Source organism: Trachurus japonicus, chromosome 7 (assembly GCF_045865225.1).
Source record: "Trachurus japonicus isolate A0001 chromosome 7, Traja_1.0".
In the NCBI taxonomy this organism is placed as follows: domain Eukaryota; kingdom Metazoa; phylum Chordata; class Actinopteri; order Carangiformes; family Carangidae; genus Trachurus; species Trachurus japonicus.
Window position 1 is genome coordinate 4,414,798 of NC_140913.1, and position 15,416 is coordinate 4,430,213.

Below are 15,416 nucleotides of genomic sequence, written 5' to 3' on the forward strand. Positions count from 1 at the left end.
GTGTGAATGTGTCTGAGTGATTGTGTGAGTGGATGGTGTGTTGCAGGTGTGGTGCTGCATCCAGCCCCGATTGGTCCAGCCAGCGCCAGAGGGACCATATGTGACCCACTCTGGCGAAATGAGTCGGAAGTCGCAACGTTCTATTTTTAGATAATCAGCTGATAACGTGGAAAATCAATAAAAAATCAAAAAAAACCTTTTTTTTGCTAATTTCAAAGAAATTACATTCAAAAACAATCTCCCAAAGTTTCATAGTCCAGATAATTGAGGAAAGGCATTTAAATTACAATTAAAGTTGACTTACAACTTTTAATCCTCTAGAGAGGAGCTCAACATTAGGCTAAATCATTTCTGAACCTGATAGGGACGAGCTGTAAACTGCATCTAAATCATGAGATTCTCCGCTTTCCGAGGGTCCTTGAATGGTGCATTTATGACAACAAGGGTAGCCAAGTGAAATCACGTAGTACGGGACCAGATGCTCAGCTGAGCGGTAGCAGTGATGCTAAACCAAGCGTAGCATGCTAATGCTGTTTTACAAAACATGAAATATCTTCTGAACCGTTTATGACAGAGACGAGCTGTAAACAGCATCTGAATAGTTCCATTCTGCTTTCCGAGGGTCATTGAATGGTGCCTCTACATTGGTACGTGTAATCACATGGTACAGAACAGACGCCAGATTCATGGAAGGCTTTAAACCAGAGACGTTCTAAATTGTTTGAACGCAATTTTCTCAGGTTTTCAATCGAAAGCAGTGAGTGGAAGATCATAATTAAAATTGCCATATCTTACAAACTATCCAGTGTATGACTTTGACTAGGGTATCGTTTTAAAGCTTATTTTCTCCTCTTTCCATTGATACCAAAATGTAAGCAAGAGCAGTTTAAATAAAGAAAAACACAAAAACAAACTTTGTTTTTTCAGGGGTTTAGTGAGGAAAATACTGTTATTGCACATGAAGTTCTGATTTGACATTTGACCTAAACATGTTGGGAATCAATCTTAGTGATTTTTTGTGTCTAGGGCTCTGGGTTCCCACAAAACAGTGCAAAATTGAACTCTTTTCACAGGCGAAAAAGTGCAAAACCAAGCCATACATGTCAAGTGAAAAAGTGCAAAACCAAACTATATTGGTGGAAAAGAGCAACACCAAGCCATATGGTGAAAATGTGGAAAACCCAACTATATAACATAGGTAAAAACAAAGTGCAAAACCAAACCATCAGGTGCAAAATGGCAAAATCAAACCATGTACAATATGTGAAAAGGTGCAAAATCAAACTAAATACAACAACAGGTGACATGTGTAAAATCAAACCATGTACACATGTCAAATACAACTATAACTATATAACAAATCCAATATGTACAATGCACTCTCTTCTAACCTGGTGTCAACCTGGTGTTGTTCTCCTGTCTTCTGCCACCGCTGCACCATGTCCCCGCTGTACACCGGGTGGACGCTGGAGCAAATGGAGACCTCCCGGGTGTCTTGCCACTTGATGAACAAAAGGTCACCATCCCTTACCCAGCGGATGCTGCCCCTTGGCAACCTTTTTTCCAGTGCATTTTCTTTGGGTTTGGGCAGGCCAACTCTCCCCTCTCGGTACTTGCCACAAACACCAAATCCTGCTGGATGAGGTGGTGGAAAAGCAGGGGGCTGGTGTAAAAGTTGTCAGTATATATGATATACCCAGTGCCAAGGTACTCACTCTTGACCAGCGACGCAACGACATCAAATGATAGTCCCTTGCCAGAGACAGATGTGGTGGCCTTTCCTGTGTACAGGATGTAATCCACAGTGTAGCCATTTACATCAGCCAAGACCAACAGCTTCAGCCCCCATTTTGTGGGCTTGGCCTTCATATATTGTTTGATGCCGAGTCTGGCTTTGGTGGCAACAATCCTCTCATCCACCGCCAGGTGTTGTTTGGGATGGTAGAAAGCCAGGCACCTGATGCGGATCATCTCCAGTAGTTGTCTGAGACGATGGACTGGATCATCATTTTCCATCCCTTTCCTTGCGTCATTCTCAGCGTCTGCCTCTGGATCACTCATGTGGATGTTGCTTAGACTGAGGCGGAAGCGGTCGCGGGACATGACGGTTCCAGGGCAATCAACACGAAAAATTGTTGCTTGCTGCCAATAGTCACTAATCTGTGGGAGGCGGACCACAGACATGTATAGCAGCACACCAATGAACTTCTTCATCTCATCAGTTGAAACTGGCGTCCAACTGAACTTCTTGCCCTTCTCCAGATTAGCTGCTGCCTTCTTGTTGGTGCACTCAACCAGGAGCTGGAGAACTTCGGCATCACAGAAGTGAGAAAAGATCTCACCTGGTGAGGGGTTACTCTGGGTGCAAGGGGGTTGGACGCCGGGGGCCCGTTTTGGAAAGGGGGGGGGGGGAGTAGGGGCTGCCTCATCAGGGTCCTCAACTGTCTTCCACCGTTGATGAGGAGGTGAGTGGTGAGGAGGAACTTGCCGCCTTGGCGACAGCTAATGGGGGGCAAGGTGGCACCCCCTCATCCCTTACATACCCACAGATTTCTATATTTATTTATTTATTATTTATTTTATTTAACCAGTAAATCACATTGAGACATATCTTTTGAGTACTGTGGATGTCTTTTGTTTTTAAATAAATGAACACTGTGAAATTCAAGTATTTCATTCTTCTTTGCCGGTAGGGCCGTGAAATAGGCAGAGAAATAGGTAGGTATAGGTCATTTTTGATATGAATGGTCTTAAAAAGTCTTAAATTTAATTTGAAGAAACCTGTAGGAACCCTGCATATGAACCGGAACCAGGCGGACAGCCATCACTGGTGGACAGGCTGGCAGGCGTGGGTTTGCAGTGATGAGAGCGGGCTGATGGCTGCATAATGTTGTAAGCCATAAGTAAAATTTGCAGACAGCAGCCAGCTACCAGCTCCAATGAGACGCCACCTTTCCCAGAAGGCATCAAAGTTTTTAATGAAGCCCACGTTGTGAGAACCCACAACTCCCCCCTTGATCGTTCATCTTTTGGACCATTTTCAGTGCACCATCTGGGTACTTACAGTACACTGCATTTTGACATACTTGTGAATTGAGACACACTTACATACTCAAAATGCTTAGTTTTAAGTATGGAAGTGTCGTGGAAATTTTGGTTCTGCCGGGGGAGAGTCAAAGAACAAGACAGGAGAGGTAGCATGCACCCAAGTTTATTCTCCATTCTCCATAGAGAAGGGGAGAAGGGGACAGAACACAGAACTACATGGCAGGTAGCAGTATTCAAATTGAGACACAACAATGTTGCCAGTCTACTGACCAAGACGAGAATATGCCGAAGGGGGGGGGGGGGTTTAATCTGACATGGTGACCATCGTGAAAGCCCAAAAAAAAAGTGTAGTCTGATCATATTATCATTACACTAATAAATAACCTGTGACAAGATATGCATCAGTTATCAAATAGGCTAATTATCTGACTGTTTCCTATTAGTAAGGGAAATCAACAGATGACAGTAATGAAGAATTGTTATTTAAAACAGTTTTGCAAATAGGTGCATCCCCAGACCTGCAGACTCATGATCACAGGAAAGAATAAACCTGTGTGCGTGCGGTTGAACATGTTTAGAGTCCCACGGGAAAAACTCAAACAGCGGTTTTAAACTGTGACGTTGGAAGATGAGAGGATTCCTTCTGACAAGCGCCGCGTGCAGGTACAGATAACAGCGTGTCTGAGCCGGCGCGAGACGAGGACACAAAAACATGTTTACATGCGTGAAAGCCGAGGAACAATTGGCATGTCAGTGAATGAACAGTTAAAGAACAATAAGAGGGAAGAGACAGCCAGGAGAGAGGAGAGAGGGGAGGGGGCAGGCAGGGGGAGGGGGGAGGGGGGAGGGGGGAGGAGGAAACTGCCGTGGTGGAGGAGAGAATTAATTGCCGGCTGCAGGTCATTGGCTGGCTGCGCTGCGCTGCGCTGCCGCGGAGGCTGCTGTTGTTCCAGCGGGGAGAGGAGAGAGAGGATGCTGCAGAAGGAGAGAGAGAGCGGTGGCTACAGACAGATCCGTAGAAAAGGCTGTTAGAACATCCCAGAATAACATCTGTGAAGAGAGCCAGGACCGCTGGCACAGGGCGGGAAACACAGCATCATCTGGCGGGAGAGAAGGAGGAGAAGGACGGGCAGCAGCTGGAGGAGAGGAGGGAGAGCGACCACCACTTTCTGCGTCAGGACCCGGAGGCTGGTTCCCCCTGGGGAAATCACGGAGGGGGGGTGGTTCCTACAACATCTGGAAAGGTGCAACTTGGGATCTTTAAAACGACATTTAAAATCAAATCAGTGTAGTTGAAGCAGCAGGGAGCCTGGTAGGGACCTGGTAGGGACCTGGTAGGGACCTGGGAGTTTGTGTTCATGCTTGTGTTTCAAAGTGTTCACTGCACGAATCCTCTCATTTTTGAAGTGATATATATGTGTATTTAAAACACATGAGAGAATCTGCCTCTGCAATAGCAAGTATTATGTTTATGTGTGATTCTAGTTCAGCATGGTGGTTCATTTTTATCTGTGAATTTATTTTATGGGCTGATAACTGACAAAGCTTTAGTCCCTAAAATGTCAGAAAGTCAGACATTAGATCCCATGCTTGTTTGGTTTGTCTGATGTCTCTAAATTTCCAAAAATCCAATGATGTTAATTTTTTTGTTAATGCGACGAGGAAAAGCAGAACATGTTCATGTATTAGCAGCTGGAGCACGAGGATGTTTAGCAATTTAGTTAAAAAAATTAAGATTAAGTTAATGTTCCACATTAACCACATCTAGTGGTTCCCAACCTTTCTGGGTTGAAGCAGACCAACATTGATGTCATATTTATCATTAATCTTATTAAATGTCCTGTTCATAAGCTCCCAACTGTTCAGATTGAATTTGAGCAAACTGATCCAATGACTGATTATTGATTTTTTTTGGAAACTGATTAAAATGTCCTCACTGCACCGACAGAATCGTACTCCTCGGTAAATAATGAGCAAAGGAAAGTCAGACGTGATTTGATGAGATGTAGGTTCTCTGACATCAGTTGAAGCTCTTAACTCTTAAAACAAGAAAACGGGGTCAAATTCAGACAAACCAACAAAAGCCCACGTGTCTAACAAGCCTGTGTGTGTGTTCTGGAATCTCATTTCTCTCTGTGTTTCTCTGTCCAGGAGCGAGACTAAGCTGGATTTATCCCCGGCAGAGACACAACGACGTGGCGGAGGAAATCGAGGGATGAAGCGAGGCAGAGAGGAGGAGGAGGAGGAGAAGCTCGCAGGAAAACAACAGGACCCACCTCAGTCTGTCCGCTGCCTCTCCTGGAGGAGGATGTCGGAGGAATTACACGGAGAATAAAGTGGGATTCCGCCGCAGATGGAAAACAAAACCCAGTCTTCACCTCTGTGGATTATCAGTCCTCTGGATTTAAGCTTCACTGTTCCACACTCACACCAAACAGATTGATTTTCCCTGGTCAGACGCAGACTTGGATTTCAACACGAGGAGCAGAAACAGTGGAAAATTCGTTTAACTGATAAAGTTTCAGCTGAGATTTTTCACCAGACAAGGGACTGGTGTGTTTTCTGTGCAGCGGAAATTGTGGGAAGTACAAAACCAGACACTTATGATGGAAGAAGAGTCTGTATGAGCACTGACAAGTCAACCTGAGCCAATTCTGATCCACCCAGCTGCAGAACACCTGTTTCTTTTTTTATATAAAGCACAAACAAGCTTGAAGAAAAGGGGCATTCTATTCATTTCCACCCTTTTTAACCTCTCTCTTTGCCTCCATCGCATTTTGTAGTTCTACTTTGAAAACATCCGTTTTTCTTTCCTCTTTTCTCTGCACGCCCCACGTCACGTTCTTGCCTCTTTATCGTCTGGAGTGTGGATGACAGACGGCGGCGGGGAAACGGAGGAGGACTGATGAAACCAGATAAGTGATGCTCAGTGACAGCAGCAGCAGGTAGCACAGGCAGAGTGTGCGTGTCTGTCGTCGTGCGCAGGCTGATTACATCTCCAACCCTCCGTCTTGTGGGCGAGGTTGGGCACTAACTAAACCGGAGGGAGGGAAGGGAAGGGGGGCAGATGCTCGGTCTGTCTGCACAGCCTCAGCACCGTGGAGGGAGGTGAATAAAAACGTGACAGTCAAGAAAGAAAAAAAAAACATGAGTAACTTGTCTCCTAGATTGCAGATATGACGTGGGACTGACAGATTGAACTTGAACACATCAGAGATCAGGATTCTGTTAAAGTTTGGAGCTCGTGCAGCTGATTGAACCTTAAAAACCGAGGTGCAAATATATTGAAGAGGAGGCACAGAGGCTGATGTGTGATCAGTTTGATGATCAGTGGTGCATACCGAGACACAACACCTGCCTGACTGTTTGTTAAGAGGGAAAGCAGAAGTACACAAGCTGAAGCAGGTAGAACAGAGTCAGACCAGGGCAGGAACAGCTGATTTTTACAGATACAGCACAAAGCCTCTGTGTTCAGGTTCAGTCTTGATGAACTGAATCTGAACCTGAAGAGATTAAGCACAAAGACTACACAGATTAGTGCATGCAAAGTGCATCCTGCTCTGTAAGCACAAGCCACGTTCAGGTGCTGGAAGTTTATCAAAAAGCACAGAGTGTTTATTTGACTCGTAAATTCACTGTTTAAAAGCACAAATTGTGAGGAAAACCTTGATCAGGTGACTAAAATTGGCCATTTTTTGCCTTTCTTCTCTAAACACAGATTATTTTTTATCATTTTTTCCATTTCAGGTGCTAAAAAGACGTTTTTGTACCAATATTCATCATTTAAAAAACCCTTTTATATGGATTTAATGTAAAAGCAAATCAGTCTTTGACCTTATTGTGGCTACTTAGACTGACTTTTCAGGAATATCAATTGTTATGATATATTTTTACAAGCAGGATTCTTAAAGAAGAAACCCTCCAGATAAATATATTATATTACAGATGTTCAATTCTTATTTGTTTGGGTATAAAATATTTAAACCCAGTTATGTTAAGATGAATTATTCAATTAGCTTCTGTGAGAAATTAAAACTTCAATATTTGAGTTGAAGTCAGTGATCTCTCTCTCTCCAGTCTAGAAACATCAATTATTGTTTAACTTCTTTCTGTCGCTGAGATTGAATATTTCAGATGTAAATCTGTTATCTGTGGCTCATCTCCCGTCAGTCTGCGGAGACAGAATGCGGTTTGAAACACATGCTGATGTTCAGATGAATTATTGAACTGAAGTGAAAACTGATTGAACAGTTTACCGCTGCGAGACCTCCTTCATGCTTTATTCATGAGCACCGGCCTTGTTTCCACCGTGGCTCCCAACCAACCTGAGGAGATGGAAAACTCCACCTCGAGCTGAAGAGATTTAACATTCAAGTGTTTTGTTAAGATCAACAGAACAGAACCACACACTTTATTCACAAGAGCAAGCTTTTGAGAGGATTTGATACTAATTATTTAATACCTCAAATAGAAATGGTGTGAGCCATCCTGCATGTAGCATCAGCTTTATTATATCTGGGATTTTTGAGGTTTTAATTTCCTCAGATTTTGGAGGGATTTCTTCTTTAATTCACTTTACTGCCACTCCACCCTACAAAGCGAAAGCACATTTATCATAAAGTACTCAACTTGTCTCTTATTTGGTTATTTGAGCTGCAGTCTTTTGACAAACTGAGAAAATCTTTTTTCTTCCATTTATGTTTAAAAATGACGATGAAATGAACTCGAGTCCGTGAGATTTAGTTGATGTGACATCACGTTCACCAGAATCTGTCGGAAAAGATCCAAGTGCGAAGCCAACAGACCATAAAAAGTTGATTTTTGCACATACTTGCTGCTCCCGCCGTCAGCGGGTTGAACGAGGACAAACAAGGACAATGTCAGTGTCAAGTGTGTGTAGGTGGCGACGCGTAGAATAAACACACACCGTCCTCATCAGGAACAATTCAACTTTTTTTTTTTGTCGCCCACAAACTGAATTGCATCTAAATTCTGAAACACAAACCATTACCTCCTCCTCCTCCTCCTCCTCCTCCTCCTCCTCCTCCTCCCCTGCAGGGCTGAAACAATCTGCAACGCATGAATAAAAATTAATTTTTCACTGTGATGAAAAGACGCAGCATCTCGCCTCCATGCCCCCTGCAGCACCACAGATAAAAAGCTGTTTGCTGTGAGGAGCATCACAACAGAAGAAAAAAAGCAGAGATGTCCTGCTCCCTTTGTCTCCTGTTTCATCATTGTTTGTGTCTGCGAGAGAGAAACCAGAAGAGACACAGAAGTGGGTTTCACTTTTGTCTTCAGAGTGACAGAGCAGAGAGGAGACGACAGCCAGTGAACTCAGCTGGGTTTTTATCACCAGTGACACTTTTCTAAACAAACAGACGTCTCTATTGAAGAAGTTTGACACATTAAAGCGTCGATAACTTAATGAATGAGGTGGCTTCACTTTCTTGTGAGAAGTTTTGTTTGTCTGGGAAAGAAGTGAGATGACACTTTCCTTGATTGACAAAAAGAAAACTGATGGATAATTCAGTTTTGTGATTTCTTTTTGCAGGAGAAGCACAATTTTAATATCAGTTAAAAGTTTTTTATACCTCTGAAATAAATCTGGAACTTTTCCTATAAATAACTTGGACAAATTCCTCTGTGGATCTATGATCTAAGTTTTTAAGGAACAGGAAGGAATCTTCCTACATAAAGGATCTTTGTCAGCGAGGAGTACATGAAATTCACATCGTCGTCTCTCATCTGATTCAGTTCCTTTGACCTGTCCCATTTAACCCTCCACCTGATCTTAGCCTCAGACTCTGTCGTCTACACGAGGATTCATCACCACATGGCAGGGTCAGGGGCCAGGGGCTGATAGAGAGGCAGAGGAGCAAGAAATCAGACGGCGAGGACTGACCTGAGGACAGCCGACGGGGAGGTGAAAGGTCGGACAGGCGGGCTGGATTATTGATACGGCCTGTCAGCTGTTTCCTGAGGGACCTGCAGAGGCCGAGGAGAGAGAAAGAGGCGAGGACGCCGGCGGAGACGGGATCAAGAGGACAAGTGTCAGACGCCATCATGGGCTGCAACATGTGTGTGGTCAAACGTCCAGAGGAGCAGTACAGGATCATGTTCCAGGTAAGAAACCTCAGGATGCTCTTCTGACAAACTGAATGTAGGAAAAGATAAACCATTAAAGGGATAGTTCATCAGTGGTTTTGCATGAATTTCCCTCCAAAACAACTCTGTCTCGTAATGCTCCATTATTATCTCATAGCGTGGTGAATGTGCAGGTCACAACTTGTCCACCAGAGCATTTTGGAGTTGTTGGATTGTGTATTTGATGAGTTTGATGAGCGAAACCAAGAAATCCCATTAGCTTCCGTAGCGTAGCTCTGAGCAGCTCACGGCTCTGCTCCGCCGTTCTAAAAACAGCTTGCACTGACAATTAAAGGTAACGGAACTACTGCTATGACTATAGCGATAATGGCAAAGGACCCATTTGCCAAAATGTTGAACTATCCCTTTAAGTAAAAAACAAAGAGGACAAACGTAGTGAATATAGTTTTAGCTGCTGTTGTTTTGGTGGGAGAAATGTAGGTTCAGCTGAGATTGTGTGTGTGTGTGTGTGTGTGTGTGTATGTGTAGAGGAAACTCCAGTGCCATTCATCACTGCTGGTTGGTCTACTTACTCTCTGTAAAGGTCATGGTGTTACTCTGCTGGGTTTTTATCCTGTGGAGGCTGAAAGTCACAGAGGACTCCGGCTCACACCTCTGTGCTTGTTCATGGAAACCAGTCGAATTCAGTGTGTGTGTGTGTGTGTGTGTGTGTGTGTGTGTGCATGCCTGCATGGTTGATCAGGTTTCCGTAAAACAGCCACATTATATTTGCTGTTGTAAGCCATGCCCCCCCCTCTAAAAAAACACCTGAAATAAAGATGAACTCAGATTTTTCAGAGGAACTGTCTGTGGTTCTGAATCCTGGTTTGGGCTTTGAGCTGTCCAGGGTGCTGAACTCTGGTCTGACTGCATTGTTACTCACTACACAATGACTTTTGCACTAAACCACTTTGGTTTGTTCAGTCCTTTCTAATTTTGCCCCCCCCCCCAAAAGAGATACATTATCTGAGAGAGCTGGTAACAGAAGGTTGGGTTGGTAGCTCCGTGTTTTGTTCAGTGCCTGCTTTTGTAGCAGGAAAACAAAGTGCCACAAATTAATGCTAATATTTTCTTATGGTGAAATTATTCATTAACAGGCAGTTTGTTGGTGTTGATATCATGATGATGTCATGAGTAAAGATGAAGTGATTTCCAGCCCCTGAGTAACTGTGCAGGTGCCTTTGAGGCAAAGATGTGACAGTGGCATGACTTGTTAGAAACCACTGTGTCTGTTTGGTAAGGCTACAGTACAATAATGAGTTAATGTATAGTGAAATATCCTGGTTTGTGTTAAAGTAACATCTTTGCTGAGTTCAGGAAACCTCTGTCCTCCGTGTCTGTGAAAGGCAGCGGAGCCACGAGGCTCCCATGAGTGTGACCGTGCGAAACTAAGCAGTGAATTCTGAGCAGGGTGTGGAGAAGCAGCGTAGATCCATGTTTATGGAGGAGCTGCAGGCCTGAGCTCCCCCTCCCCCTCACACACACACACACACACACACACACACACACACACACTGCTGTCTTGAAAACAGAGGCTTTAGCTCTGCAAGCAGGTGGGACACAGATCTTGGCCCTTCATCGCATAAAAGTAACATTTTTTAAGATGCACATGTCGTATCAGAGTAAAACAGCTGTACAGGTGTTTCCTGCTTCACTGATGCAGCCGAAGGTTTGTTACACTGTTGATTGTTCTTATTTAGTCTTTACCTGAGTTGTGCTGCTGATACACACGTCTGTTGTTCCTAGTGTTCTGGTGTTGTATTTCAGTTAGTACTTTTTCGAGAGCAAATTCATTGTTTTATTTGGTAGCAGTGGCCCTTTAAGAAAGAAAGGAAGTGGGTCACAGGAAGTTACTTTGTCGTTTGTCGGATGTCCTTTAGTTCAATGATAAGGCATTATTTGCTGTTTAAGAGTTGTTGTATATTTGAAGATTTTTGTGGATATTTTGTGCGTAGCTAATTACCTAGCTAGCTACCTAGCTAATTCGCAGATTTGTTTATAATTTATGTTATGCTTATAGGACAGTGTTCATGGAGGTGGAAACTATCGCTAGAGACCAAATAAATAAAATGTACCAGGCTGTAAATATGTTTTTTTAAGCTGTAAAGTCGGTGATTTTAACATGAGGGTCAATGGAGAGTTTCTCCCTTCTGGTCCCATGCTGCCCCCAGAGGCCGGACGGGAACTGCAGCTTTTTGAACGCGGAAGTGGTCTCCACTTGTAGAACCCACAACTCCCCCCTTGGTTTTACCTCATACTGGTCCTTTCTCTCAGACGCCACACACACACACACACACACACACACACAGATGGCTACCTCTCCCCTAGCAACAGTTATGCAGTTATCGCCTCATTATGCCAAACTGTCTCACTACCACACACACACACACACACACGCACACACAATGCCCCCTGTTCACCTTGGCTCTGAGGATGTCACTATCAGAGTGCGTGTGTGCGTGTGTGTGTGTGCGTGTGCGTGTGCGTGTGTGTGTGTGTGTGTGATTGCTTATCATCTTCTTCAAATCTCATGAGGTCATCAGAATCCATTACAGACCTCATTAATCACACACACACACACACACACACACACACACACACACACACACACACACACACACACACACACACACACACACACACACACACACACACACACACCACACACTCACACACACATTGCTGGGCTAATTTTAGACCTGGTATTGTGTATTACTTACAAAATCAATGGAGAAATGTCATTGGATGCGGACGGATGTGGGTTTGTGTGTTTGATCATTTGAAATGAGTTGAAGGAGCATCTGTGTGTGTGTGTGTGTGTGTGTGGGTCACGATTCAGAAACTCACAGGTTTTGTGTTATATTTTATTAGGTGGACACAGTAGTGAGTGTGTTTATGTCAATGATCTGTTTTCAGCATTTGTGGTGCACCTAGATTGAGAGGGATGTAGACAGTCCATAATAAGACATCTGTCATGTTTGCTGTTTGTATCAAATCATCTGATGATAAATACAGACATTCACTTAACACACAGAAGGTCTGTACAGATGGATTTAAAAAAATGTTTTATTACACTGTAGAGATCATTCAGTAAGTTCTGTCAGCCAGTTGTCCCACGCTGGTTGGGAGCATTTGAACGCCTCTCCGGTGGCTTCAGGCTGAGTGAAGCTAAACGGCTGCGGGGAAGCAAAGAAAACCTCAGTGTGTGAAGAGAAAATCAAACGTCAGGAATCAAACCGAGCAAATCAAAGAGAGCGTGTGTGTGTGTGTGTGTGTGTCCCGCAGGGTTTACTGGAGCCGTACAAGTATAGGCGTGTGTGTGTGTGTGTGTGTGTGTTGAAGCTGGCAGGTGTAGAGATTTATTTCATTTCATTCGATTTCCTCGCTGCTTGGGCCTGTCTGGACACACACACACACACACACACACACATACACAGGGACACACCTTGTCCTTCTGAACATAAATGTTACACGTCTTCTGTCCATTGATCCTCTTGTCTCTGTCTGTCTGTCTGTGATTTTCTCCTCCTTCCTCCCCTGTCTTCCCTCTCTTCTTGCTGTTTCTTGTTGATTGGTAAACCCACCATTCTCTTATTCTGTCTCTAATCTCACTCTTATTCCAGGGACATATCCATCTTTCCACCTCTTCATTGTTCTTTCTCCTCTTGCTCTTCCTCATCCCCTCCCCCCTCCAATCTTCATTCTTCCTCTCACCTGGTCTCTCTCTTATTAACGCCGCCTCTCTCTCTCTCCCTATCTCTTTTTAATCTCCCACCACCTCCACTGTCTCTTCTCTCTTTATTCTGCCAGTCTCTCCATCCTTTCACCTCCCCCTCTCTTTCTGTGTCCATTTTACATTGAGATTTTCTGACACATTTTATATATTTTTTCATCAATAACTTTATTTAACCTGACACGGAGCCTTTTTCCTTTGATGTAATGATGATGTAATGGAGGTAAACAAATCTACTTGTTGGAGAAAGTGATAAAAACACTGAACGGTGCGTTCACACCAAACGCGATGGACGCGATGCCATCGCCCGTAACGCGAGTATCGCGTCACTTGACACATTTGTCACATTTTTCATCATCTCTTCATCTCTTCATCTCTTCATGGCGCTATGATGCAACCCACCTCCCGCTGCTTTCTCTCTCTCATCAACCATGGCTGAGTATCGAAATATTAATAAATATAAATACTTGTGTGAAATATTCACAACTCACTGACCCTCTTCAGGCATTATCCTTTGTATTACGACCGTGGTAAAAGTACAACGTTGTGTCATAAAGCTCCAGGAAACGGCCATGGATGTGTATTATTGATCTGAGGAAAACACACACAGCCCCGGGTGTTTGTTTTTTTTACACAGCCACAGTTCTTCTCTGGAGGAGGTCTGGTGAGTGGCTACAGCCACAGTCATCTTCATCTTCTCCACCATGTTTTGAAATGTGTGTCTGCAGCTGTGTCGGTGACGTGGTTGAATATCAACACTGATTGGATGTCGCGGCACAGCGTCACGCGATGCCGCTTGAAAAGTTAAAATCTTTCAACTTCAAGCAATGGACGCGATGATGCGATGGACACTTCATCGCGTTTGTTTACAGTTATCACTCCTCTGTTGGAACTATAGATGTTACAAACCACAAGCTTTTGGTTAAAGGTCCAGTGTGACAACATTCAGATTCTAGATTGCAGCGCTCACTCCCCCCTCCCGTCAGCAAAGTGACGGTGGCCTCCGAGAACAAAAAAACTTGTTTACCAGGACTGGGCCGACTGGGAGTATTTCAGGAGCTTGGAGCCATGAGGTGAAGATCTGAACCGTTTTATGATATTTCTGCTGTTTCCTGCTCCTTCTTCTTCGTTGGTTTATTTATGAACGCAAAATTGCAGAACGTGTTCTCTGGTTGGCTGGATTTTCTGTTCGGGCTGCCGCACAAACATAGCGGCGCAAGATGGCGACACTCTCTAAAGAAAGACCCTCGCTATATACAAGAATAATTATAAGGCTACGAAAACCAAACAACTTTCATTTTATAACGATTATATACTTATATATTCATGGGTAGTATATTCAGATTTTGCCAATAATCTTGCCAATTATTACACACTGGACCTTTAACAGAAAATGTTTTTATCTATTTATTTGTTCATTTTTGGGGTCATGACATTTGAACTGCCTTTGCATAAATGCAGTTCCAGTATAAAGGATCAAATATATCTTAACCCGGTGAATCTGAGTTTACAGGTTCCACATTCAGAAAAAATGTAATAAAATCAAGGAAGGGAAAATGACATTGTAAGATTTCCTAGTTCAAAGAGACAAACAATCAGGAGAGCCAGTATTGAAACCTGTCTAAATAGTCTTTCAGGTTTTTCACATCATTCAGAGCGATAAAAGCAGCAGCAACAGTCAGCAGTCTTCAGTGTGATCTGGGCTTATTCAGAAATTGAATATACTGTAGGAATTCACACCTACAACAATCATTTGTTTGAACAGCTCGATGTGTACTGTAGTAATGGTTAGAAGAGGTTTCCTAGGTGGTTTGCTAGGATGACTGTGTGGTAAAGATGTTTCCTCCATGAGGAGTGTATACAGGTACGTGCTGCTTCCAGGAAACAACAACAACTCATGGTTTGTTCAGCACTGACTGAAGCTTCATTTGAAAACTTCCTCAATCCTCAAAAACCTCTGACATTAAATATGTTGAGATGTCTAAAGCTGGTTTATAAAGAAACTGGAGGTTTCTTTATAAACCAATATAAAGTATAATATTTATAAACCAATATAAAGTATAATATTTATAAACCAGTATAAAGTATAATATTTATAAACCAGTATAAAGTATAATATTTATAAACCAATATAAAGTATAATATTTATAAACCAGTATAAAGTATAATATTTATAAACCAGTATAAAGTATAATATTTATAAACCAATATAAAGTATAATATTTATAAACCAGTATAAAGTATAATATTTATAAACCAGTATAAAGTATAATATGTGAGTGTATAAACAGACATGAATCAAAAGGAGCTTTTAGCCTCCTCCAGTCCTTCCTGCCTCTCCTCTGTTGTCCTCTGTCCTCTCTTTCTTTCATTCTCTCCATTCTCTCGGTTTCTGTCCATTGTCCTGTCTGTTTCTCTTTCTCTCTTCCCTCCCCAGTCGCCCACAACACCCTCCAGTCCCACTCCGTCTCTATCTCCTCACTTTAAC

The 15,416-nt window shown here is 43.1% G+C and overlaps 1 protein-coding gene across 2 annotated transcripts in view; it reads left to right on the forward strand.

Annotated features, from left to right (window-relative positions):
• Positions 1–8,085: 8,085 nt before the first annotated feature.
• Positions 8,086–15,416, forward strand: part of LOC146984036 (PDZ domain-containing protein 4-like) — a 66,341-nt gene continuing 59,010 nt past the window's right edge. For both annotated transcript variants that reach the window (XM_085780863.1, XM_085780864.1), the window contains exon 1: positions 8,086–9,174. In XM_085780863.1, coding sequence (XP_085636989.1) covers positions 9,115–9,174 — 60 coding nt within the window. In that variant the 5' untranslated portion in view covers positions 8,086–9,114. The remainder of the gene's footprint in view (positions 9,175–15,416) is intronic.